Source organism: Lithobates pipiens, unplaced genomic scaffold (assembly GCF_037356315.1).
Source record: "Lithobates pipiens isolate NorthernLeopardFrog02 unplaced genomic scaffold, aLitPip1_a1.2 Scaffold_27, whole genome shotgun sequence".
Classification (NCBI taxonomy): Eukaryota; Metazoa; Chordata; class Amphibia; order Anura; family Ranidae; genus Lithobates; species Lithobates pipiens.
Window position 1 is genome coordinate 79,019,796 of NW_027507788.1, and position 27,779 is coordinate 79,047,574.

General features: G+C 42.1%; 1 protein-coding gene across 1 annotated transcript in view; it reads left to right on the forward strand.

Moving 5' to 3' along the window:
- Positions 1 to 27,779, forward strand: part of POLD1 (DNA polymerase delta 1, catalytic subunit) — a 360,607-nt gene that overhangs the window by 32,097 nt on the left and 300,731 nt on the right. Inside the window, exons 6-11 of the mRNA XM_077457111.1 lie at positions 784 to 952; positions 9,550 to 9,664; positions 9,744 to 9,873; positions 9,958 to 10,124; positions 12,912 to 13,016; positions 21,357 to 21,497. Of these exons, the coding sequence (XP_077313237.1) occupies positions 784 to 952; positions 9,550 to 9,664; positions 9,744 to 9,873; positions 9,958 to 10,124; positions 12,912 to 13,016; positions 21,357 to 21,497 (827 nt within the window). The remainder of the gene's footprint in view (positions 1 to 783; positions 953 to 9,549; positions 9,665 to 9,743; positions 9,874 to 9,957; positions 10,125 to 12,911; positions 13,017 to 21,356; positions 21,498 to 27,779) is intronic.

The window sequence follows — 27,779 nt, forward strand, 5'->3', positions numbered from 1 at the left end:
TGTGTGTGTGTGTTTGTGTTTGTGTATATATGCATGAGCCAGTCAGGAACCAGTTAATAAGACACGCCTATTCACTAAAATTAGAAGAAAAGTTGTTTAACCTTAAACTGCATAGATGGTTCTTTACTGTAAGAGCAGTAATGATGTAGAATTCTCTTCCACAGGCAGTGGTTTCAGGGGGGAGCATTGATGATTAAAAAAAAACAAAAAACTATTAGATAAGCAACTGAATGACCACAGCATACAGGGGTATACAATCTAATACTGACATAAAATCGCACACATAGGTTGGACTTGTGTCTTTTTTTCAACCTCGCCTACTATGTAACTATATGGAGGACATTGCAAGGAGGCAGAAAAACGCGGCAAGAAACATTTTAATATAAAATCTATTCGAAGAGCATTCAGTAGTGGACGTGCATGGATTATTTTTGCTAAATAAGGATATTGTATAGTGTCATTTTAACTAAAAACCATATATACTCACAAGTGAATCCAAGATTTGAGACCCTGAGCTTGAGGCTCTGAGGAAAAGGTGGGACCCCTGAAATGAAATGCATCAGCTATTACACTAAACTCTGTGTTAATCCCAAGGTGTTCCAAGAGAGGTTCTAAGGATTTTGTACTGGTCCCTGGGCAGATGAATCGGCCACATTCATCACACACACACACACACACACACACACACACACACTTTCCAGAACACTTACACTTTGAGAAGCTATCTGCTTATTCATATTATTAAAGAATGAAATAATGACCGTGTGTTCGCTTTCTTTACAGACATGTACGGATACCATGGGAAGCGGAGTATGCCTTTCCTGAAGATCACCATGGCTCTTCCACGATTAATTGCACCTGCTAAACGTCTCTTAGAACAGGGTTTACGTTTTGGGACCTTCCCTACACAATGCTACCAGGCCTATGAAGCCAACATTGACTTTGAAATCAGGTACTCCTCATTAGCAATACCATAATTATGCAGTAATTTAATATCTTTACAATCTAGTGTGATTTGGATACATTTCAGCCATACTCGCATATAATATTCTATGTGTACAAGAAATATATGCACTAATTTTGCTTTGTAGATGTCCACTTTTTTTTTTTTTTTTTTTTTTTTTTTTTATAAAATTTTTTCACAAGTCTGAATTTATGTATTGATTCCCTCGACAGATATTTAAAGTGGTTCTATATTCGTTACAGTGGCAGGAAGTATTGACTACCATGAACAATGTATTTCATGTAATCATAGCAATGGACCTGGGTATTTGTCTACTTAGTATATTACAAGAATTTACATTACCTGCCAATATCTCTATACACCTATTATCAGAGTGCAATTCCAAGCACATAAGTTGATTAAATAAAAAAGAGTCCTGCGCAAATAATACCACAAAAAATGAATAATGTATATAAATGTGAAAAAACCAAGAGTCAATGAAAATATTTCGAAATAAACACACCAATAGTGTAAGTGTGTAGTGAAAAAACACTGGAGGAAGAACAGGACCAAATGTTCCAAAAGATCAGGCTCCCAGAACTCTCACCTCAGAGATGGAATAATAAGGCAAAAGAAAGTAATTCCAATGGACTTCTCCTTCACTTCTCTGTGCACAATCATCAAATGGTATAAACTTCTACCACTAGAGGGCCGATTCAACCTCTTATGAGTAATGCTGCAGCATATGTATCCTCGTGGTGTGAAACTTAAAGAAAACACAGAGGGGAAGGGGGAAGGGAGAGAGAAAGGGGACTCCAATAGTGTAGTGGTTTCCAAAACTGAATAAATTTATTTAAGAGAAAGCAAATGGACTCTCACATTTAAAAAGAAAATATCAAACAGAAAGAGATCTGGCGTATCTCCCCATGAAGAAGTCACGTGGTGACGTAACGCGTAGGGAGTGGCCGTAGGAATACCGGAACAAGCGTAAGACTGGCTGTATACGCCAGATCTCTTTCTGTTTGATATTTTCTTTTTAAATGTGAGAGTCCATTTGCTTTCTCTTAAATAAATTTATTCAGTTTTGGAAACCACTACACTATTGGAGTCCCCTTTCTCTCTCCCTTCCCCCTTCCCCTCTGTGTTTTCTTTAAGTTTCACACCACGAGGATACATATGCTGCAGCATTACTCATAAGAGATTGAATCGGCCCTCTAGTGGTAGAAGTTTATACCATTTGATGATTGTGCACAGAGAAGTGAAGGAGAAGTCCATTGGAATTATTTTCTTTTGCCTTATTATTCCATCTCTGAGGTGAGAGTTCTGGGAGCCTGATCTTTTGGAACATTTGGTCCTGTTCTTCCTCCAGTGTTTTTTCACTACACACTTACACTATTGGTGTGTTTATTTCGAAATATTTTCATTGACTCTTGGTTTTTTCACATTTATATACATTATTCATTTTTTGTGGTAGTATTTGCGCAGGACTCTTTTTTATTTATTCTAGTGATAATTTGTGTTTTACTATTTTGTCCCGCTGCAGTTTTTGTTTTATTTAGCAGCACTTGCACTTTTGTTATTCCACAGATTGTTACATTATACTTTGTTATATATTTTATTTTGATGCACGTAGATCCATTTCACGTCTAGTACATAGTGGCGCGAGGGTCCATTTTACACAATAGTTGATTGTCCAGAAATGGCTATTCCCCCCCCACCCACATGAATGTAATGTAAAAATCTAATTTAATACTACCCTGTCCAGAGAAAATATTACAGGTACAGTATGTCACAAAAGTGAGTACACCCCTCATGTTTTTGTAAAAATTATATCTTTTCATGTGACAACACTGATGAAATTACACGTTGCTACAATGTAAAGTAGTGATTGTATAGCTTGAATAACAGTGTAAATTTGCTGTCTCCTCAAGATAACTCAACATTAGTCATTAATGCCTAAACCGCTGGCAACAAAAGTGAGTACACTCCTAAGTGAAAATTTCCAAATTGCCCAAAGTGTCAATATTTTGTGTGGCGACCATTATTTTACAGCACTGCCTTAACCCTCTTGGGCATGAAGTTCACCACAAACCAGTGGCAACCTTCACAGGTAGCCACTGGAGTCCTCTTCCACTCTTCCATGGCGACATCATGATTATCCTCATGTTGGAGACCTTGCACTCCTCCCACCTTCCTTTCGAGAATGCTCAATGGGGTTTAGGTCTGGAGACATGCTTGGCCAGTCCATCACCTTTTACCCTCTGCTTCTTTAACAAGGCAGTAGTCTTCTTGGAGGTTTGTTTGGGGTTGTTATCGTGTTGGAATACTGCCCTGCTGCCCAGTCTCCAAAGGGAGGGGGATCATGCTCTGCTTCATTATGTCACAGTACAGGTTGGCATTCATGGTTTCCTCAATGAACTGTAGCTCCCCAGTGCCGAGGGCACTCATGCAGCCCCAGACCATGACACTCCAACCACCATGATTGACTGTAGGCAAGACACACTTGTCTTTGCATTCCTCACCTGGTTGCCGCCACACACGCTGGACACCATCTGAACCAAATTAATTTTATCTTGTCTTATCAGACTACAGGACATGGTTCCAGTAATCCATACCCTTAGTCTGCTTGTCTTCAGAAAACGTTTTTTGGGCTTTCTTGTGCATCTTTAGAAGAGGCTTCCTTCTGGGGCGACAGCCATGCAGACAAATTTTATGTAGTGTGTGGGGTATGGCCTGAGCACTGACAGACTGATCACCCCCACCCTTCAACCTCTGAAGCAATGCTGGCAGCACTCATGCATCTATTTACCAAAGACAACCTCTGATCTCTGACTATGATGCTGACCACGTACACTCAACTTCTTTGGTCGACTATGGCGAGAGCTGTCCTGAGTGGAACCTATCCTGTTAAACCGCTATGTGGTCTTGGCTCAGTTTCAGGGTCTTGGCAACTCTTCTTGTAGCGTAGGCCATCTTTATGTAGAGCAACAAGTATTTTTTCTCTCTCATACATCATAGGACACAGAGCCTTAAGTATTTATTTAATTGGTTATAGGCCACCTTCAGGTGTTGACACTGGTAAACCCTAATTAAGGAAGTTGACTCCCTATATAACCCCTCTTCCTTCCAGGAAAATATCCTTTTTTTGCCAGTGACTTAGGTGTTGGTCACAAGTAAAGATGTGCTGTGCTGAGCTCCGCTGGAATATTCCTTACCAGGGCAAGCCATGCAACCGGATCCATTCAAAGTGCTTTTTCTAGGCTGAATTCAAGGGCCTCGTGTCCGTAGAAATCAGGTTCTGCCTCTAATGCTTCTCTTTTTAGAGAGCTGGACCCTGGTATCCTGTATTTTTTTTTCAACCATATCCCTGGCTGGGTGCTTTACAGGCACATGGCTAGGATCCCCCTTTTTAAAGGAGGCCCTAGTCTCTGAAGGTTTTTCAAACTGAGCCCACCGTGAGAGGTGAAGATTGGGTCTGTTACCACAGAACCCTGCGGCTGGGTAAGGTAAGGGAGATTCCTAAGGAATTTTTCTTATTTCTTATGTTTTTTTTTTTCTCCTTTTAAAGTGTCCATCTTCTCCTGGGTGTATCGCTGCTCTGGCCACTCACCGGGCAGGAGCAGCGATGACACCACTCCCTCGCATGGGCGCAGCCACTAGCGGCATGCCCAGTGCGCCTGCGCGCCGCTGTCTACAGAGCATGCGCCGTAGACAGTGGTGCCTGTCTTTTTGTAAATATCTCCTAAACCGTGTAGGTTTAGGAGATATTTCTTGGACATACAGGTAAGCCTTAATCTAGGCTTACCTGTAGGTCAAAGTGGTTTGTGAGGGTTTACAACCACTTTAAAGTGGGGTTCCACCCTAAAGTGGAACTTCCGCTGATCGGAACCCTCCCCCCCTCCGGTGTCACAATTGGCACCTTTCAGGGGGGAGGCGGGTGCAGATACCTGTCAAAGACAGGTATTTACACCCACTTCCGGGCATAGACTCTCACGGGAGTCTATGCCTCTTCCTGTCCCTGCTCGCTGTCTGCTGGGACACACACGGGTCCCAGAGACAGCGCGGACAATTCCTATTGTGCTGCGCCACTCGCGCATGCGCAGTAGGGAACCGGGAAGTGAAGCCGCAGTGCTTCACTTCCTGATTCCCTTACCTAGAATGGTGACGGCAGCAGCCGAGAGCCGAGCAATCGATCGATCGGCCTCGGCTTCCGGCATCGCTGGACCCCGGGACAGGTGAGTGTCCATTTATTAAAAGTCAGCAGCTGCAGTATTTTTAGCTGCTGGCTTTAAATATTTTTTTCCACAGTGCAATCCCGCTTTAAGTAAAATGTTGCTATGTCTAAAGTCGCCACCGGGGACTGTCACGAGCACGTACCTGATTCCATGCTTGTCTGACTCCTTCCTGTGTTTATGCTGCACGCTTCCTCTGAGCCCATGGTAGGATGTGGGAAGGAGGGGGGTTCTTCCTTCTCCCACACAGCTCCCTTCAGGCTAAGAGGCCATAGGGCGGTCAGCGGTACCCCGCACCGCCACCATTACGGTGGCTCTTCATCAACCAGCCCTCCTCTCTCCTCCGCCCCAGCCTCCCCTTGATGTGCGATCCATCAGGATCGAAGCCCTCGGCTCGCGTGGGAAAAGCAGGTCTTGTTTAAAAAACAAGGGGGTGAGGGGGTGGAAAGGGTGGTTGGAAGAAGGGGGGGTGGAGCATTAGCGCACTGTCTGCGTGGTTTAAACACCCACACACTGGCTATACAAAGCTATAAGGTGCACAGCTCAAGGAGGGACACAGCGGATGGCTGGCAAGTGAGTGTTGCTGACACAGGCATTCCCAGGTAACATTTACTTAGCACCAGACTGAGCCTTGATAGCGGCAGCTGCTGGACTATTTAATCAGCAGTGAGTGTATTTCTGGTAGTACCTCTGCTTTTATGCTTGCCAGAAGAGGTACAGGTACCTCCGAAAAATAGGGGCTCAAGAGGATCTCCCTCAGGCTCTTAGGACCCCCCCCTCTGCAGCACCATCTCCTCCCGAAGGACCTAGGAAGACTGGTCAGGTTGAGCCGTGGGGGTCAGGGGCTAAATCCTACTTCTGACATTTCAGCCCCTGTATAGATAACTTAAGAAGTTTTTTTTTTTCCTCAACCATAAACGGATTAGAGGAAAGACTGATGGCCTTGATCGCATCTTCACTAAGTGGAAGAAACCGCATTAGGTCCCCTTCTACCAAGGACCCTCAAACAGAAGAACTCTGGGAAAGGGGACATGTCGGCTTCACAAGCTGAGAAATTGCTGCTGCAATCTCTTACCGAAAAGGCCTGCTGCACATTTAAGTTACCCGTAGCTGAGCCAGTTGAAAAACCCACGTCTAGTTTGGGTTCACTGAAACCTCCTCAAGTGGCGTGTGCTTTCCTGTTCATTTCTTGCTGGAAAAGCTTATTTATTCTGAGTGGGATCACCCAGATAAACATTTTTTTTCCCTCCTAAAAAGTTTTCTATACTTTATCCTATGAAGGAAAAAAGTCACAAAGCTGTGGGGTATACCGTCATTTGACGGCGCTATCTCCTCTGTGAATAAAAATTTGACTTGTCCTGTTGACAACGCTCAAATGCTTATGGATTCAACCAATCAAAAATTGCTATCCACCAGGCGTCCCGCCTTGCGCTTGTGCTAAAACACATGCTTAGGACCCTGTGGTTAAAAGGTTGGTCAGCCGAAGCATCTTGCAAAAAGGGAGTCTGACTAGTTTCCCTTTTCATTGGGGAAGATTTGGTGAAATATAGCCAAATGATTTCTAGCAGGAAAGCTCTTTTGTCCCAAAGAAGGTATAATTGTCCTTTTATTTAAATGGACACCTTTCCCTGCGCAGGGGCAGCTGCCTCTAGACAGTGGTGATGGCCTCCACCGTCACTCTAGGGCATGATTTCCAATGAGTACTGTTCATGTCTGTGCGACTTCAAGGTCACCCCCCCCCCGTTTGAAATGGTAACGGGTACATTGTACCCCTTCCATTTCACAAAAAAGTGTCAAAATGTTAAACGTGTGATGACAGTTCATTTATAACTGAGGGCGGGGTCACACAGTGGCGTACCCGGGTGACCCCGCCCTTTGACGCACGTGGACTTCCAAATGGCTTACCCATGGCGCCAGTGCGTAAATGGGTTGCCTCGCCTCCTCTGCCGCCACAGGGAAGCCGATAGGAAGTCCCCGTGCATCAGAGGTGGGCAGGGTCACCTGGGTACGTCACTGTGTGGCCCCACCCTCAGTTATAAAAGAACTGTCATCGTGCTGAAGCATCATAAAGTGGGTGCCTCCCATGGAGGCGGATCTTTCTTTTTTCTTTTTTCCAGTCCGGCGGAGCGAGAGAAGATGATGAAGGGGCTTCGTGGGACATTTTATTTTTTAATAAAGGACTTGTCCCAAGATGTCTTGTGGGTTTTTAACATTTTGACACTTTGTGAAATGGTAGGGGTACAATGTACCTGTTACCATTTCACATGGGGGTGGGGCGGAATCTAGGGGTCCTCTTGTTAAAGGGGTCTTCCAGATTCTGATAAGACCCCTACAACCACCGGGCAAGGGTTGTGGGCATGAGGCCCTTTTCTTGCATCCTGCCAGGTTGCATACTTGGATAAGGGTCTGGTATGAATTTTTGGGAGGACCCCCATGGCTTTTTTTTTTTTTTTTTTTTTTTTTTTAGTGTGGGGTTTCCCTTAAAATCCATACCAGACCTGAAGGGTCTAGTATGGATTTTGACAGGGACTCCTACGCCTTTTTTTTTTTTTTTTTTTTTTTTTTTTTTTTTTTTTACAAATCCGCCATACCCAAAGGGTATGACTTTTCTTATCTGTATTGCCGAGACCTAACAATTCATTATAGTTGCGAGTAGTTTTAAATTACCTTTTTCCAGTACATTTTGTGCAGGGACTATTCTAAAAACAGGGAAAAATGCGCCACTTTACAGGCATACTATAGCCACCCCCCAGGGACCAAATTGAAAGAAATATTTCACTTTTATTGTTTCACTTTAAGCATTATTGACCCCTTGCCGACCGCCTCACACTGATATACGTTGACAGAAGGGCTCGTACAGGCAATATAACGTATCTGTATGTGGCCCTTTTAAGAGACCGCCAGAGGGTGCCCCGTGAGTCGGATCCCACGGACTCGATCGCCTCACGAGGAGGAAGAATGGGGAGATGCTAATGTAAACAAGCATCTCCCCATTCTGCCTAGTGACAGTGTCACTGATCTCTGCTTCCTGTAATCGGGAGCAGAGATCAGTGACTTGTCACACGTAGCCATGCCCCCCCCCCCACAGTTTTTTTTTTTTTTATATATATTTTTTTTTTTTTAACCAAAAATATGTAGAAGAATACGTATCGGCCTAAACTGAGGGAAAAAAATTATATATTTTTGGGGGATATTTATTATATCAAAATGTAAAAAATAATGCGTTTTTTTTTTCTTTTTCAAAATTGTCGCTTTTTTTTGTTTATAGCGCAAAAAAACCCCAAAAAAACGCAGGGGTGATCAGATACCACCAAAAGCTTTATTTGTGGGGGGAAAAAAAAGGACATCAATTTTGTTTGGGAGCCACGCTGCACGATCACACAAAAAGTGCTCTGGTCAGGAAGGGGGTAAATTCTTTCGGGTATGAAGTGGTTAAAATTGCTGCTCCCATTTTTAAAACTTTTTTCATTGATGCATGTCCCCTGGGGCAGGACCCAGGTCCTCCTCAAACACATTTTATGAAAATAACTTGCGTATTAACCCTTAAAATTAGCACTTGTGATTTGTCACGTTCGTGCCCCATAGACTTGAACGGTGTGCACGTGTTGGAACAAATTTTTTGCCTGTTTGCCTATTCTGCTGTGAACCGAACCGGGGGTATTCGGCTCATCCCTAGTAGAGACATATCCCAACAGACTAAAGGCTGTAATTAAAGCAAAATGGGCTTCATCAAAATACTGATACAAGGGGGTGATCATTTTTCCAGCTCAGTGATTTGTCTGATTTTTTTTTTTTTTTTCTTTCTATTTTTTTTTCTGACATGGTGTTGTATCACCATGTATTTCACTTGGATGTTTTAAGTTGCTCGGAGTAAATACAGCTGGATAAAACAAACACTGTGTCTGTCTCAATTTCATGCTGCAAAACAACAAAATGTAGTTATTTTAAAGGGAGGTGATTCTTTTCTATACACACTGTAAATGCTGTTTTCAGGGGTTCTATATAGGCAGGGAAAAAACACTCCAAAATCATTTTTTTTTTAAGCTGCTCACAAAACAGGACCCCATGTTTCACCTTGTGGCCCTTCAACCTCCTGTTGCTTCCTGTATTGGTTGTGAATGATGGAATAAGGAAAGCTGCACAGGCTTTTATGGGGAAATCACCCAATGGCGCTCCAATGTTGCTATCTATGATAATACTTTTGGACTAATAAAGAATGCGGATTCATTATTGCAGCCAATCAGAATTCACTATGTACTGTTCCTAGTCAGAATAATTTGTTTGGTTGTACTTAAAAATATGTCCTAATTGAATAGGGTGGTTAATGGCAATTTGAAATTGAAGGTTTTTACAGGAAGGTGTTCTTTTTGCCAGGTTTATGGTGGACAATGATATTGTTGGGTGTAACTGGCTTGAACTCCCTGCTGGAAAATACAGAATTCGTAAAGAAAGCCAGGTAGATGATCGGACTAAGGACAGTCCTATCAAGGTGAGCATTAGATGGGTATACTCCGTTACATCTCTTTTGGATTTATTGGTTCTGTAATCTCCCACTGTTTTTCCTGCAGGTGTCTCTTGCTCAGCTGGAGGTTGATGTCAGCTGGGCAGATCTTAAAAGTCACCCTGCTGAGGGTGAGTGGCAGAAGATTGCCCCTCTTCGTGTGCTCAGCTTTGATATAGAATGCGCAGGAAGAAAAGGTATTGCGCTGTTCAGTAATTTCTTTACTAGACTTGGGTAATGTGATCATTTAAATCCTGATTTGTTCTTTTTTTGTTTCCTAGGTGTGTTTCCTGAGCCTGATAAAGACCCTGTTATTCAGATAGCGAACATGGTTCTAAGGCAAGGGGAGAAAGACCCTTTCATCCGCAATGTTTTCACTCTGAACACCTGCTCAAGTATAGTTGGCTCTCAAGTTCTTTGCTTTGAAAAGGAAAATGAACTGTTGAAAGTACGTTGCCTCCATAGCAAAGCAGCAATGATTGGCAAATGTAGCATCATATCACATTTAAATTCATGTTAAAAAATCAGTGGAAGATTATTTCCAACCTGCAGTGTTAAGTTTTGATATAAAATTTCGATTTAGTTTTGTCATAGTCTTTTTGACTAAAATGCTGTTTTAATTTTAGTGATCTGAACTGTCTTAGTCAAGTTTAAGTCAAATAATTATAACTATTCTTATGTGGTAGTGCAGTGTTGATTTTTATATAAAATTTCGATTTTGTTTTACATAGTCTTTTGACTAAAGTACCATTTCAGTTTTTTTCGTATAGTCATCTGAATTGTTTTAGATGTATTTTAGTTCACTAAAATAGTGTTTAGTTGAAATGAAAATATTTTCATTGATGAAATCAACACTGCTAACCTGTGGCTGTGGATTATTGCACCATGCACATTGTTTGTTTGTTTTTTATTTTTTGCTTGAGGGATACTACAATCGTTTTTTTTTTTTTTTTTTTTTTTTTTTTTTAAATGCTGTTTGTTGGTGTTTTTTTTTTTTTTTTTTTTGTATATATTATGTCCAAATAATTCCAAGAACTCGGCTGGAGAGAGCATGGCGTAGTCTATTTTCATCTATATCCTGTCTCTGGTTTAAATTTCTGTATTGGCCAGTCTGAAGGGCTAGGGCTGTGAATGGGGTGCTTCAGTGCTCAGTTTTGTGTGCATCAGCTTGAACTACTGAGCTCTGTAAACAGATTGTGAACCTGGAAATTGTGAGGGCTCCACTAGTTGGCTGCATCAGAAAATATTATATACAGGCTTTCATATTTATCTGACTTAAAAAAAAAAAAACATTTAGAAAATGTGTGTTTTTTTTTTTTTTTTTTTATTTTTTTTATTTTTTCAGCTCTAAAATATATTAAAGAAAAATACTTCAAATTCCCTCTAATGCACAAGGTTGCCTTTAAACGAATCGTGTCAGTGGAATAACCACAACACACTGGAAAGTTGGAAAACTGCTCTTGCAAGCGCCACATTTATTAGCAATCTAGTAATTCTTAAAGTAGCGGTAGCTGATTGTGCTGATAAAACACCTTTTTAAATGCTTAAATAATTAATAAAGTGCGCTTATAGAAATGGGACTTGTTTTAGAGCATATCTTAAGGCAGGAATCCCCCATCTGACATCAGTTACAAGATTGCCAGCAGGAGGGATAGTATAGAGGTCTAATGTAAGTGTAGTGGAGCTAGAATAGGATGAGCTGTATGTTGCAAAAACTCCCTCCAAGTGTATTAACCCTTACTGGTGGGCTGAAAGCTTAGAGAAAAGGGGGGTAGCTCCATGTCTCTGCCACTGCCCACAATGCAGAATGTGGCTCCACTGAAGATAAATCTTCCTATAAGTCTGCTGAGAACCAACACATATGGTTGTGGATCTCCTGTGTACACTGCTACAAACACTGGGCCATCTTGCCAACTTTTGTGCCACTACTTTGTCATGTATTAATGCTCAGTTGCCCATCTTTTGCCTTTTTAAATACTCAAAGTTCAGAAAATACCTGTTGTTCCTGCCAGAAATGCAGTGAACTGCTAACTTCTTGTTTGTGCTTAAAACTACTGCACTGAAATCTCATGAGGTGCACTTAGCCCTGTCTAAGCTCTCTGAACTTCAGAACACCTCCCCTAATATAGAAAAGAGGTGAGGGGGAGGTGGTCTGTAGTCAACTCAGCAGGGCAACACTACTTGGGATCAGCAGAGGTGTTCTGGCAAATTAACAAGTACATGTCTGTGGAGATGTGGCTCGGAGGTGGGGACTATGCTCCATATTTGGTGGGACTGTCAAAGCCTTCAACCCTTCTGGAGGGAGGTTCATAGCTTAATTATGCAGGTCACCACCCTCACCCTTGATTACACTCCAGCATAATTCCTCCTACACCAAACGTCCCTACCCAAAAAGACCCATTATAAATCTCTCGCCATGCATATGGTTAATGCAGCTAGGTTGTGTATTCCTGAACACTGGCGCTCAACATGCACCCCAACAATCAGGGAGTGGCTCGCAAGAATTTCGAAAATCAAAGATATGGAGGAATTGATGCCTATTTCGTAGAAAAGAATGCATAAAGTCTCATTTACTTGGGCTTGCTGGTGACATTTTACAACTATTGATAAATACCAGCAATACCTAACTCCAAGCTACTAGGCTGCGGAGACTCCCCACCCCCCCTGTGCTCTGCCTGATCCATTTCCCTCTACCTTACTATCTCTACCGGGAAGGTACCCCCCCCTGTCGGACGCCTGTCACACCCTGTCAAGAATTACTACATTTAGCTCCTGAACCAGGAGTGGAGTTGTAAACCCCCTCCTCTCTCCTTATTCGGGGGGGTGAAAGGTCAAAATGTCCCTCAGCCCTTGGATACTATTTCTATATGCCATTTCTGGTCCTTGGTTATAGCCCCGTCTGACAGGGTGCCCCTACAGACTATCTTCTTTATCTGTTATTGATGTTTAATCTCGATTTTAAGCTGTACTATTACGAATGTGTTAACCCATTTGTCTGAATCTGTTGATTTACTAAATAAAATATTTATAGGGAAAAAAAAAAAGGTACATGTCTGTACTTTACACGGTGTTCAGAGGGATGAAACATCTGGAAATGTGCATGTATTGCAGAGAAGTACAGAATGTGTTTTTATTTTTTTTTTTTTCTTTCTCTTCTCCTCCTGCCTTTTAAACATACAATACAGTTTAAACCTCCCTGTGACAGTGTATAACACTTTTTTTTTTCTTTGCACAGGCCTGGGCAGAGTTTGTGCGCATTATTGATCCTGATATCATAACCGGCTACAATATTCAGAATTTTGACTTGCCATATCTGATCAACAGAGCACAGACTCTTAAGGTAAAGTTTTTAATGTGTATTGTGGCTTGCTCAAAAATTGGTGTAAATTGTAAGGCCTTGTTTACACATTCGGTAAGGACTGCTGCTCCTCTGAAAAGCGATACACAGAGGTGTTTGGTGGTGCCACCTTACTGCTTGTTTTATGATGACTGCATCAGGGGGTTTAATGTTCGCTTTTAAGCAAAGTATAGTGGTCACTGCATATGTACACCCCTGGCTTCTGCTTTTGCACTTGTTTTGCACTCCAGTGACCTGTTCAACAGAGAGTGGACTGAAGTCTGCTCTCTGCTGACATCACCAATATCAGTCCGGGCACCACGTTATCCCAACCACGGAGTCTGGATCTGCCAGGTGCCTGGACTGATGCCCGACTTAGCCTCTCAGCCGAGAGCCTGAGCCAGCCACTCCGTCCCCTCTACATCTCAGCTCTCCAGTGAGCAAGGAGGGAGAACAACAGAGAACTGTTACTGACAGCTCTCTGCTCATGGAGTTTTTTCCTATTGAACGCAGGAAGAAACTGCAGACCTTTTGACAAAATGTGTAATCAATGGGTTGAGAGCCCTCTCACGCTAGCTTCTTTAGATCCAAGATTTTAATGTTTACATGACTTCCATCCTGTCATACCACATACTATCTGCTTTGCCCTCTGTGTAACCTTTACTGTATTCATATTGGTACAATGTGTGGACATTAGAGACTATTGCTATTCACAATGTTTAACTGTGATATGTATTTTTTCCTTTTATTTTAAATTTGTCTGAAAAACCCAATAAAAATGCATGTTGATCCTGCCAGAATTTTTTTTTTTCTGATACTGTGCTGTGTGCCTGTGCTGCGCTTTTTATCCGTTAAATTGTTCTCTTTTATCTGAGGATTACAGAGAAGGAGAAAGGGGAGATGTGCTTATATTTCAAATCTGAGTAGTGACAATACTGCATCTGCTTCAATAGATTATGGCAAGAAAATGTCAGCCTAGAACAGGAAGTGTGTTACTGGCAGGATCACCAAGTAAAAAAAGGAAACAAATGCAGCCACCATATTTAATGACTGACGACCTATAATATATTAACCACTTAACAACCGGCCCATAGCCGAATGACAGCTACAGGGCGGTTGTTTAACTCTGGGAGGCCGTCATATGACGTCCTCCCAGAATTCCGCTCTCGCGTGCCCCCTGGGGCGCGCACTCGATTGCATCCGTGACCGCCGGGTCCACAGGACCCGGAGCATCACGGATCACGGTAAACGGCCGCTCATCGCGGCCATTTACCACGGAGTGATCACTTGTAAACAAACCGGCGTCATGTTATGACGCTGGTTCCTCCCTCCCCCCTTCTGTACCGATCGGAACAGCGGAGGGGGAAGAGATCGGTGTCAGCAGCGATGTGGGCTGCATCTGCAGTGCCCACATCGCTGCTCACCAAAAATTAACCCCTCAATTCCCTGCCATTACTCTGCAATGCCCTGCAACGCCCGCCGATGCCCTGCAACGCCCGCCGATGCCCTGCAACGCCATGCTCTGCAACGCCATGCTCTGAGATACCCAACCATAGTTGGTGATACCCTGCAATACCCAGCCATAGACACCCCCCCCCCCAAGAGGTCCTGTAATTTCATATTCCTATTACAAGGGATGTTTACATTCCTTGTAATAGCAATAAAAGTGATCGAAAAAAATGTTTGGGGGGAGAAAAATGTCTAAAATAAAGTAAAATGAACAATATATATATATATTTTTTTTAAAGCGCCCCTGTCCCCATGTGCTCGCATGCAGAAGTGAACGCATACGTAAGTCCCGCCCACATATGAAAACGGTGTTCAAACCACACATGTGAGGTATCGCTGCGAACGTTAGAGCGAGAGCAATAATTCTAGCCCTAGACCTCCTCTGTAACTCAAAACATATAACCAGTAAAAAAAAATTTTAATCGTCGCCTATGGGGATTTTTAAGTAGCGACGTTTGGCGCCATTCCACGAGCGTGTGCAATTTTGAAGAGTGACATGTTGGGTATCTATTTACTCAACGTAACTTAATCTTTCACATTATGCAAAAATTGAGCTAACTTTACTGTGTGTTTATTTATTTTTATTTTTTTTGCACAAAACTGTTTTTTTTCCAAAAAAAAGCATTCAAAAAATTGTTGCGCAAATACCGTGTGAGATAAAAAGTTGCAACGACCACCATTGTATTTTCCAGGGTGTTTGCTAAAAAAACATATGTAATGTTTTGGGATTCTATGTAATTTTCTAGCAAATAAATGATGATTTTTACATGTAGGAGAGAAATGTCAGAATTGTCCTGGGTGCTCCAGAACGCTTGATGGCGCTCCCTGCATGTTGGGCCTCTGTATGTGGCCACACTGTGTAAAAGTCTCACACATGTGGTATCGCCGTACTCGGGAGTAATAGCAGAATGTGTTTTGGGGTGTAATTTGTGGTATGCATATGCTGTGTCAGAAATAAACTGATAATATGACAATTTTGTGAAAAAATTTAAAAAAGTAAAAAAAATCTTGATTTTGCAAAGAATTGTGGGAAAAAATGACAACTTCAAAAAACTTGTCATGCCTCTTACTAAATACCTTGGAATGTCTTCTTTCCAAAAAGGGGTCATTTGGGGGGTCTTTGTACTTTTCTGGCATGTTAGGGTCTCAAGAATTCAAATAGGCCGTCAGTACTTCAGGTGTGATCAATTTTCAGATATTGGCGCCATAGCTTGTGGACTCTATAACTTTCACAAAGACCAAATAATATCCACCAATTTGTACTTATTTTTACCAAAGATATGTAGTAGTATAAATTTTGGCCAAAATTTATGAAGGAAAAAAAATACTAATCTGCTAAATCTTATAACAGAAATTTTCTGTATTTTTCCTTTTATAGCACAAAAAATAAAAAAAACCCAGCGGTGATTAAATACCACCAAAAGAAAGCTCCATTTGTGTGTGAAAAAAGGACAAAAATTTCATATAGGTCCAGTGTTGCATGAGTATTTGTCATTCAAAATGTGAGAGCACCGTAAGCTGAAAATTGGTCTGGTTAAGGGTGTTTAAGTGCCCAGTGGTCAAGTGGTTAAATTATTGTTCTTGAGTTTCGATATGCTTTCATTAAATTGATCTGTCATCTCTCCTGCACAGTCCCCTCCACCATTCAGTTAGAACACCTACTAGGACACACTTAACCCCTTCACTGCCCACTAGTGGTTAACCCCTTCACTGCCAGTGACCTTTTTACAGCATTGATCGCTGTAAAAAGGCCAGTGATCCCAAAAATGTGTCAAAATTGTCCGACGTGCCCACCATAATGTCACAGTCCCGATACAAATTGCAGATCTCTGCCATTACTTGTAAGAAATTTTTTTTATAAAAAAAGCCATAAAACTGTCTCCTATTTTGTAGATGCTATAACTTTTGCGCAAACCAATCAATATACGCTTATTGCGATTTTTTTTTTTTTTTTTTTTATCAAAAATGTATAGAAGAATACGTATCAGCCTGAACTGTGGTAAAATCATTTTTTTTTTTAATAAATTTTTTGGGGATATTTAATTTTTTTTCAAAATTGACACACTTTTTTTTGTTCATAGCGCAAGAAATAAACACCACACAGGTGATCAAATACCACCAAAAGAAAGCTCTTTGTCGGAAACAAAGGACACCAATTTTGTTTGGGTGCAACGTTGCAGGACCGCGCAATTGTCAGTTAAAGCTGCGCAGTGCCGATTCGCAAAAAGTGCTCTGGTCAGGAAGGGGGTAAAATCTTTCGGGGCTGAAGTGCTTTAGGTGAAAAACATTCTGTAGTGCAGCACCCCCCCCCCCTTTTCTTACCTGAGCCTGACCGTTCCAGCGACAGGGACAAGCATAGCAGCTCCAGCCGCTGTCTCGTGTTCTCATTGGATAGATTGATAGCAGCAGGAGCCATTGCCTCCCACTACTGTCAATCAAATCCAGTGACACGGGAGTGGGGGAGCGGGGCCAAGTCCTGCTGTCTGTGCCAGTGGATGCAGCAGCAGGACTCGGGAGCGCATCCGCACGAGTGCCCCCATGGAAAGTGTCTCTCTGAGTATACCCGAGGAGAAGCCCGGAGCACCGCCGGGGGACTCCAGAAGAGGAGGATCAAGGCCCCTCTGTGCAAAACCATTACACAGAGAAGGTAAGTAGTTTTTTTGTTATTTAAAAAACAAAAAAAAATTAATCTTTACAAACCGTTTAATTCAAAAATGTTGATCGCCATACAAGTACCCTTTTTTTTCTTTTCTCGTTTATATTCCCTTGTCACGTGGTCAGGATGCTCCTCCGTTCATAGTGTGTCGAGGGTCGGGGTGCATTAGTGATAGAGCACCACTAGTTTTAGCGGCCCTTTACCTTTTATGTTAGCGTCACTTTTTGGGCACGCGTGGGTTGTTTTTAACCCCCACTAGCGGCTGAAGAAAGGGTTAAAACCACCCGTGTCAAGGCGCTTCGGAATCGCTGCCCATGCATTTCAATGGTCAGGGGCAGTTTAGAAGCACAGTATACAGCGCTCCCAAACCGCCCCAAAGATGCTGCTTGCAAGACTTTTTGTAACGTCCCGCAAGCGCACCACTCCAGTGTGAAAGTACTTGGGCTTTCACACTAGGGAGGCAGGGGAGATGGTTTTCAGGTGCTATTTCTAGCACTAAAATGCTTGAAAACAGCCTTCAGTGTGCAAGGGGTCTTGCAGCTAGGCAGAACAGGGCTCTGCTGCAAGGATGTGCCTGTGAGCAGCCACTTTGGGCTGCACAGGTGTACTGTTGTTGGGAAAGGTGAGGCGGATTGCTGACTATCTAGATTAGATTAGATCTTTCTAATCGGACATTCAGTACTGCATAATATAAAAGTTTATTATATAGTACATATAAATTATATATATTTTTTTAAATTTTTAGCTGGAATTCCACGTTTATTTTCTGATCCAGATAGCACAGAGCAACCCTGCAGACAATCCTGCAATAAGACAATACAGATTAATGTAGGTTCCTCCCCCATCCTGTGATTGGATAGTGTATGAGCAGAAGCATGTTGAAGAGGCCCTCTGATCTCCTCCTCATGTAAGCAATTTCACAGTAGATCAGTTTAAAGTGCTCCCTTTCTGCCATGTCCCAGCCGTTGTTTGTGCTCCCACTGCCCTGCTGCTGACTGATACAGGGGTGCCAAATCATGTGACCTGACTAGATCCATCTAAAAAATAGTTAAGTATACACATTTTTTTTTTTTTTTTTCTTTTACACAGGTTAGCTTAGCTAACAGGAGGGGGGATTCTACTTTAAATTTAATTATTAACGACTTCAGCCCCGGACCAATTGTCAGCCTAAGGACCAGAGGTCTTTTTACAATTTCGCACTGCACTGCTTTAACTGGTAATTGTGCGGTCATGCAATGTTGTACCCAAACGAAATTTGCGTCCTTTTCTTCCCACAAATAGAGCTTTCTTTTGATGGTATTTGATTGCCTCTGCGATTTTTATTTTTTGCGATATAAATGGAAAAATATCGGAAATTTAGAGGAAAAAAATATATTTTCTACTTTTTGTTATAAGAAAAATCGAAAAAACTCAATTTTGGTCATACATTTAGGGCAAAATGTATTCAGCCACATGTCTTTAGTAAAAAAAAAAAATGTCAATAAGCATATATTTATTGCTTTGTGCAAAATTTATAGCGTCTACAAACTAGAGTACATTTTCTGGAATTTACACAGCTTTTAATTTATGACTGCCTATCTCATTTCTTGAGGTGCTAAAATGGCAGGGCAGTAAAAACCCCCCCAAATGACCCCATTTTGGAAAGTAGACGCCCCAAGGAAATTTCTGAGTGGCATGTTGAGCCCATTGAATATTTTTTATTTTTTTTGTCCCAAGTGATTGAATAATGACACAAAAAAAAAAAGTTGTCACTAAATGATATATTGCTCACACATGCCATAGTTTATATGTGGAATTGCACCCCAAAATATATTCTGCTGCTTCTCCTGAGTACGAGGATACCACATATGTGGGACTTTTTGGGAGTCTAGCCGCGTACGGCACCCCGAAAACCAATCACTGCCTTCAGGATTTCTAAGGGTGCAAATTTTTGATTTCACTCCTCACTACCTATCACAGTTTAGAAGGCCATAAAATGCCAAAAATAGCACAAAACCCCCCTAAATGACCCCATTTTGGAAAGTAGACATCCCAAGCTATTTACTGAGAGGTATGTTGAGTCCATGAAATTTTATATTTTGCCACAAGTTGCAGGAATATTACAATTTCTTTTTTTTTTTTTTTGCACAAAGTTGTCACTAAATGATATATTGCTCACACATGCTATGGGCATAAGTGAAATTACACCCCAAAATAAATTCTGCTGCTTCTCCCGAGTACGGGGATACCACATGTGGGGGACTTTTTGGGAGCCTAGCCATGTACGGGACCCCAAAAACCAAGCACTGCCTTCCGGATTTAAATATAAAACGCTATAAAAAAAAACTGTTGGCGATCACAGGGATCAGGCCTGACTCTGCGAACGCTGCAGTTATGTGTTTAGTGTTTTGTAAGTGACAGTGATTGATCGATACTGCACTAGGGTGGGCTGCGCGGAGGGGCAAAACGCAGGTGCTAGCAGGTATCTGGGCTGATCCCGCTAACAATGCGTTTTTTTTAACCCTAAACTGCTGGGGACACTAGTATAGATCTGATCAGGTATTGATCTGTTCAGATTCTATACCACTACGGGAGGTTTATGCTTTGTGCATTGGTGTTAGCGGTACTGGCACTAACCTAGCGCTTCCTGGGGCGACGCAGACCCTGACCCTAAAACCTAATTGATATCACCCGCCGGGTGATCAGGGGGTTAAACCTTTATTGGGTAATAAATAGTGGGTGCCCTGATGCTATAAAAAGCAAACTAACTAACCAGAGTCACCCGTAACACTTATACGGTGATCACTGGTGAAAGGGTTAACTAGGGGCAATCAGGGGGTTAAAACCATTATTGGCTAGTATATCGGGATACCTAGCGCTATAAAAACCTGGCGGTGAACCTAAAAAAATAACTAGCTACTTAGCGGCACCAGTGACGCTAATGCAGCGATCAGAAAAATGATCGCTTAGTGACACTGGTAAAAGGGGGTGAAAGGGTTAACTCTAGGGGCAATCATGGGGTTAAACCTTTATTGGGGGGGTAGGGGGCTACCCTGGACCTAACACTAACTGCCCTGACAGTTTTTACTGTCACAACTGACACTAAATGCAGTGATCAGAAAATAAATGATCACTGCAATCAGTGACACTGTGACTGGGAGGGGGTGGGGATCGGGGGGGATTTGTGTGCCTATGTGGACCTACATGTCAGTGTAGTGTTGATGCACACTTACTTTGTGTTCTCCTCGTAGTCCGGTCAAAAAGACCGCCCCGAGGAGAATGACATCACTTCCTCCCTGCCTGTGTTTACTATACACAGCGGGGGAAGCTTCTCATTTGCCAGGAGTGATCGAGAGGGGATGGCCAGAAACCAGCGGCCATCCCCTCATCCCGTATCGCTCCTGCAGCGAAACGGACCACCGCATCCAGCGGGAGGGGGTCCGATCGGACCCCCCACCCGCTGGAAGGCGAGCACGTACATGTACGTGCTTGTGCCTGTCTGTGCCATTGCACCGACGTACATTGCCATGCGGCGGTCCTTAAGTGGTTAAAGGGAAGCGGTGTAAATGCCTGAATTTGATTTAGTATCAGCCTACTGTAGTCTCTGTACTGCAGGGCTGGAATATGAGAAGAGGAAGAAGCAGCACAAGTTGCCAATCAGGGACAGATGTGCTTATCACTGTGTTTCTCATTTAAATTGGATGTAAACCTGATTCATGAAGTTTGAGCTGGGCAGATAAATCTGTATTTTTATTTTTTTATCCCTCTCCAAAGCCCTGAGTTCCCTGTGTTTCTGCTGTTTCGTTCTCCATCTACCAAGATAAAACCAGCCTGCAATTTGTGTTGTGGGAGGTTGCTATAAATTAGCAGAAAGCTTGACTTGGCACAGCTCTGCAAGTCTATGCCTATGTGGAGGGGGGTTGTGTGCTATTCCTGCAATCGGCTGTATGCCAAGAATCCACTCCCAGTGCTGAACAGGAAGAGAACATCTCTAACAGGATGTGCACATTTTAAAGAATATATAAAGCTGAAGACAGCCGATATACATGTAAAACATATATGTAGGAGGATTTGTTTCATCCATGTGTATCATCTGTGGCCGTTCACTTCACTGGGTATAGGAGAGGGTTTACATCAACTTTAATTTTAATGTCTAATGTTCAACTTTAAGTCTTAATGTGCTGTTTTGTCTGTTGCAGGTTAGCACATTTCCTTTTCTAGGAAGAATTCGAGGCATGAAGTCTGTTATACGGGACTCTTCTTTCCAGTCTAAGCAGATGGGTAGACGAGAAAACAAAGTCATTAACACAGAGGGTCGGGTTCAGTTTGATCTCCTGCAGGTACTAATAGATGGACACTGTACTGTGATTAATTACTGATTAAAGGAAAAGTTTACCTTTTTAACCTTTAAAAAAAAAAAAAAAAATGCACATGGTCTTGCAGGTAAAAGAGCATTGCACCCATGATCAGCAGATCGCGGATGCAAACTCCTGTAGGCTCCCGGCATAGCTGTCTGCTCATACCTCATGTGGGCAGACAGTTACTTGAGAGCACGAAGAACGACCGGACCACAAACCATCAGCTACAATGGCCGACAGTACTTGTAGACATCTATTCACATGAACCCTGCAACGTCTGTGCTGTTTTTAAAATCTGTGTGTGCGAGGGAGGGATCCACTGCCTGCTGTTACAGAGAATGGAGGAATTGGGGAGTAGAGGCTTCAGATGTTGGAGGAAAAGAAAAGGGTGGAACATCTAACATGTTTCAAAGGTGAGCTCATCAATTGTTAATAACTAAATTGTAATTGTCTTGGTTAGCGGTCGACTGACATGGGTTTTTCTCTGGCTGATGCCGTTAATTAGAAATTGGTGTGGCCGATTGTCGGTATATGATGCCGATTTTGCGGCCGATATTTTAGGGCAGAATTTTTTTTTTTTTTTTTAGCACTCTCACCTAGCAGTAAAAACGGTGGCTGGTTCAAATCCCAACCACGACACTACCTGCCTGGAGTTGGCATGTTCTCCCTGTGCCTGCGTGGGTTTCCTCCGGGTACTCTGGTTTCCTCCCACAATCCAAAGACATGCAGGTAGGTTAATTGGCTTCTGTCCAAAATTGGCCCTAGTATATGAATGGGGACCTTGGATTGTGGGCTCCTTAAGGGTAGGAACCGATGTGAGTGTGTGATGTACAGGGATTGGGACAATTGTAGACACTCACTCAGGTTGGACTGGGGTCTTTATTCAACCTTACTATGTAACTTCCCCTACCACTGCAGCGATTGTACCTACCTAACTACAAGCCTCCAACACAATGTATTTGTACAGAGCGTGCTCCCAGAAAGGCTGCAAAATGTGAGAGCACAGTTTTTAATTATCATACAGGCTCACACAAGATGGCTGTTGCAGCTCCTCTGTATGGTGTTGCATGTACTGTGTATTGCAATGGCCTACTGTAGATTCCCCAAGGTAGAATCTGGGCAGTTACTGAAAACAGCAGACTAGGGAGAACGCTTGCTGAGCTTCAGTGTTTTTGTTACCAAATATTGATTGCAAATCATTATCAGTATTATTAAGTAAAACCTTTTGGTCTGTAAACGGTACCACACAGTATCTCAATACCATTAGTAGCTCCAGGCCAAATGTAATTTTTAAAACTAAAAATGCTAAATAGTTTACCAGTATCTAGGGCTGAAACCACTGATCAACATAATCAATAATAATCAATAAAAAATACCTGACAACTATTTTCATTATTTATTAGTTGGTCAGCCAGTAGGCCTGCATACAGAATGCATTATTTGTTTACATATCAGGAAATGCAGTGCAGCACACACACAGCTCAGTACACCATCCATACATGTCAGTAAGAACTTGAGTGTGAATTTGTGAGGAGAAATGCCTTATGTGACATGTACTCCTGTATTGAGGTACCTGCCTATGACAAGGGAGTCTGTCATGCAAATTATATTACAGTCCTGTCTGAAAATCTGCAAAACAGTGTTTTAGCTCTTTTAACCACTTCCCGGCCACGCTATAGCCGAAAGACGGCTATAGCGCAGACGTTACCTGCTGGGAGGGCGTCCCTGGACGTCTTCCTATTTACTTCCGCAATGCGCGCTGCTGAGAGCGCACATTGGGGAAGTTCTGGGCTGGCTGTGTCCCTCGGACACAGCCAATCACAGATCACTGTAAACGGGCAATCACAGTGGCCGTTTACAGCGCGATCGTCGTGTCTAATGAGAGATGATCTCATATGTAAACATATGAGATCATCTCTCAGTGACGCTCTCCCTCCTCACACAGACAGCGTGTGAGGAGGGAGAGCTGAACGGCTGCAGCGGCCGCCAGTTAAAAAGGTAAAATAAACTGCCACCTGTCATCAGTGCCACCTGTCATCAGTGCCACGTATCAGTGCCACCTGTCATCAGTGCCACATGTCATTGTCCTGGTGCTCCAGGGCCTTCAAAAGTGTAATAGGTAGTCAACAAGTTTATATGTGTAATTTATGCTTCTAGAACACGTGATGGCGCTCCCTGCATGTTGGGCCTCTCCAAGTGGCCAGGCTGTGGAAAAGTCCCACACATGTGGTATTGTAATACTCAGGTGGAGTAGCAGAATTTATTTTGGGGTGTAAATTGTGGTATACACATGCCATGTGAGAGAAATAACCTATTACAATGACAATTTTGTGGAAAAAAAAATTATCTTAATTTGGGAAAAAATGACAACATCAAAAAGCTCACCATGCCTCTTACTAAATACCTTGGAATGTCTACTTTCCAAAAAGGGGTAATTTAGGGGGGTATTTGTTCTTTCCTGGCTTGTTCGGGTCACAAGAAATGAGATAGGCCACCAGTACATCAGATGTGATCAATTTTGTATGATTCACACCATAGCTTGTAGACTCGCTAACTTTCACAAAGACCAAATAATATCCACTAATTTGGGTTATTTTTACCAAAGATATGTAGCAGTATAAATTGTGGCCAAAATTTATGAAGAAAAATGAATAATTTGCATAATTTTATCACAGAAACAACGAAAAATGCTTTTTTTTTCAAAATTTTCAGTCTTTCATTTATAGCGCAAAAAAAAAGCTCTATTTTTGGGGAAAAAAGGGACAAAAAATTAATTTGGGTACAGTGTTGCATGACTGAGTAATTGTCATTAAAAGTGTGAGAGCACCGAAAGCTGAAAATTGGTCTGGGCAGGAGGAGGGTTTAAGTGCCCAGTAGGCAAGTGGTTAAATATTATTTTTCTTTAAGTAAAAATTTTGATCTCTGAGTCTAATGATATGTACCTAATTCAAATAATAAAAATGGTGCGCTAATTCAAAGAGCTATGCAGCAAAAAATAAGACAAAAATGCAGTAATAAGCGATAATGTGCGATAATGTTGTGAAACAATTATAAAGTGCGCTAATTCAAGAAGCTATGCAGCAAAAATAAATATGCATGAATGATTATCCCCTAAAAAAAATAATAAAATAAAATGCAGTACTATGCAACATTAAGTGAAACAGTGATAAAGTATGCTAATACAAGAAGATATGCATGAATGACTACTCCAATTGAAAAAATACAATATATGCGATACTATGCGATAATATATGAAACGATAAGTACTCGGATCAAAAGCAGATGTTCATCTGATTTTACATAATTAATATTAAGAAAAGTCCCAGATAATAAAGTGCATGTGCATCAAAAAGTGATGAGGTGAAGATCAAGTGCTCAAAAAAAATCAGTTCTTGAAAGCTGTGAACTCAATTGCTCCCACCATCCAGACAGGCTTACCTGTAGGTCCAAGAAATATCTCCTAAACCTACATGGTTTAGGAAATATTTGCCGAAAGACAGGCATGCGCCGTAGTCAGCGACACGCAGGTGCACTGAGTGCGCCACGGTCAACGGCGATATGCCGCGAGTGGCGGCTCCCGTGCGCATGCGTGGGAGTGACGTCATCGAGGCTTCGCTGAATGACAGCGGTGGAGCAGCGAGACCCACCGAGAAGATGGATGCGCCGGACTACAGGGGACAGCGGTGATTTCGCTGGATCCTGTGTCAGGTAAGTGACACATAATGGACTACTATGTGATGCATAGTAGTCCATTATGCTTTACATTTGCAGGGAATGAAAGAGGAAGTAAATTCATCAGGGTTTACATCCTCTTTAACCTAAATGTAAGGTATTATGTTTTTAATAGTGAAAATGGGCCTTCGCGCTACTATTCAACAAACAGTAAACAGGGTAAAAATACCTCTTCAAAACATCAGTGTATAAAATAGTAAATGTAGAAAAAATATATGAATAATCAAAAACCAAAGGTGCAAGAAATGCAGCTGAACCTGATAGTATACACAAACTACCCAGTAAAAATAAAAGTGAATAAAGAGTCCTGCGCAAATCTATCAAAAAAGTCCTTTTAAAGTGCCAAGTGCTGATGAAATATAAATGAATAAAAAACGTATAAATATATATGAAAAAATATTAAGCAAAAATTAAAAGTCCATAAAGTGTAATTCACAGGCACCAATGGTGAAAAATTGTAGATGAAAGCAGTAATATAAATCCCAGGATTAAAGGCTCTCAGAACTCTCACCTCCAAGTATAGGAAACGGCCACATCAGAAAAAGCTAGCCAACTCCACTCCTCGTCTCCAGCCACCAGGGGGTCCTCCACTGCAGCAGACTAGGAAGCGATATTCTCCACAACGGGCCACAAGGGGGCCATATAATGCATGTAAACTTATACTGTAGTTTCGGGGAAGATATTCACAGAGGTGTGCGGCTCAAATATATAATGAAAAACATGGAGAGAGAGGGAAGTAAAATGGTGTTATGGGTCTTCCGCCAGTCCTACTTCACTTCCGGTACGACGTACGGCCACTCCCTACGTGTTGCGTCAATCACGTGACTTCTTCAGGGAAATGTGAGAGTCCGATTTTTATTTCGTCTATTAAATCGTTATATTTTAAGTAAATACTACACTATCAGAGCCTTCCCTCTCTCTCCATGTTTTTCATTATATATTTGAGCCGCACACCTCTGTGAATATCTTCCCCGCAACTACAGTATAAGTTTACATGCATTATATGGCCCCCTTGTGGCCCGGTGTGGAGAATATCGCTTCCTAGTCTGCTGCAGTGGAGGACCCCCCTGGTGGCTGGAGACGAGGAGTGGAGTTGGCTAGCTTTTTCTGATGTGCCCGTTTCCTATACTTGGAGGTGAGAGTTCTGAGAGCCTTTAATCCTGGGATTTATATTACTGCTTTCATCTACATTTTTTCACCATTGGTGCCTGTGAATTACACTTTATGGACTTTTCATTTTTGCTTAATATTTTTTCATATATATTTATACGTTTTTTATTCATTTATATTTCATCAGCACTTCGCACTTTAAAAGGACTTTTTTGATAGATTTGCGCAGGACTCTTTATTCACTTCTATGTTTTTTAATAAAACCATTTCTTCAGTGAAGTTACTAAACTATGGAGTTCTTATTTGTCTTGTATGGCCTGTGAATGGAGGAGAGGAGGAGATCTAATACAGCATAGCGCATATTTATCCTCGATTACTGATCCATATACCACATCCCTGGGTTTATGCTATCTATGAGGAAAATGGAATGTGATTGTCCATAAAGGATCAATATATTAAAGCCTTGTGAGACCACATGTGGATTTCAATGCAGGGGAGGAGAGTGGAACGTGAACTGCCATTTTAGGCTGGTTTCACACAGATGTTCCATTTTATTTAATTTTTTTAATTACATTTTTTATTTTTTTTGTAAAATGGATACGGATGTAAATTCTTACATCCGTTTCTTTTTATACATCAGGAGACACAGAGCTATAGTAATTACTATGTGGGTTATAGGCCACCTTCAGGTGATGGACACTGGCACACCCTAAATTAAAACGTGCACTCCTTATATAACCCCTCCCACTGGTGGGAGCACCTCAGTTTTTTTCGCCAGTGTCTAATGTGTTGGTCACGAGTAAAGATGTGCTGTACTGAGCTCCACTGGAGCAATCCTTGCTGGGGCTGGCTATGCAGATGGATCCATTCAGAGTGTCTGATCTTGGCCGTATTGAATGGTACCCAGGCCTCGTATCCGAAGAAGCAAGGTTTTTGCCTGTGAATGCTTTGGGAAGCTGGACCCTGGGATACAGTACTTTTATGTATTAAGGCCATAAAGTTTTTACTGCCAGGGGGCTATTGCAAGCCCAGGATTGTGGGTTTTCCTTTTAGGATCCCCAGCTTTTGAAGATTTAATGGAGCCCACTGTGAAGGGTGAAGATTGGGTCTGTTGGTTTACCACAGAAAACCCTGCGGCGGGAAGGGCAAGTGGAATTTTCTAAGAAATTTTTAAATATTTTTCAAAAATGTGCCGACATTTTTTCCCCCTCTTCGTGGGGAAGGAAGCGCTGCAATTAAAAAAAAAAAAAAAAAAAAGTTGCGAACAGCATGCCGCTCGCAGCTTACGGACCTCCCTCCCTCAATTCTCCTTCCTCCCAGGGATTCCACAGGACTGAGAGCCCCTGCCACTCGTGCTGGAAAAAGGCTCTTTTTGAAAGGGAGGGCTGTAGGTGATGTGGGGTTTAGGGTGATGTTGGTGTC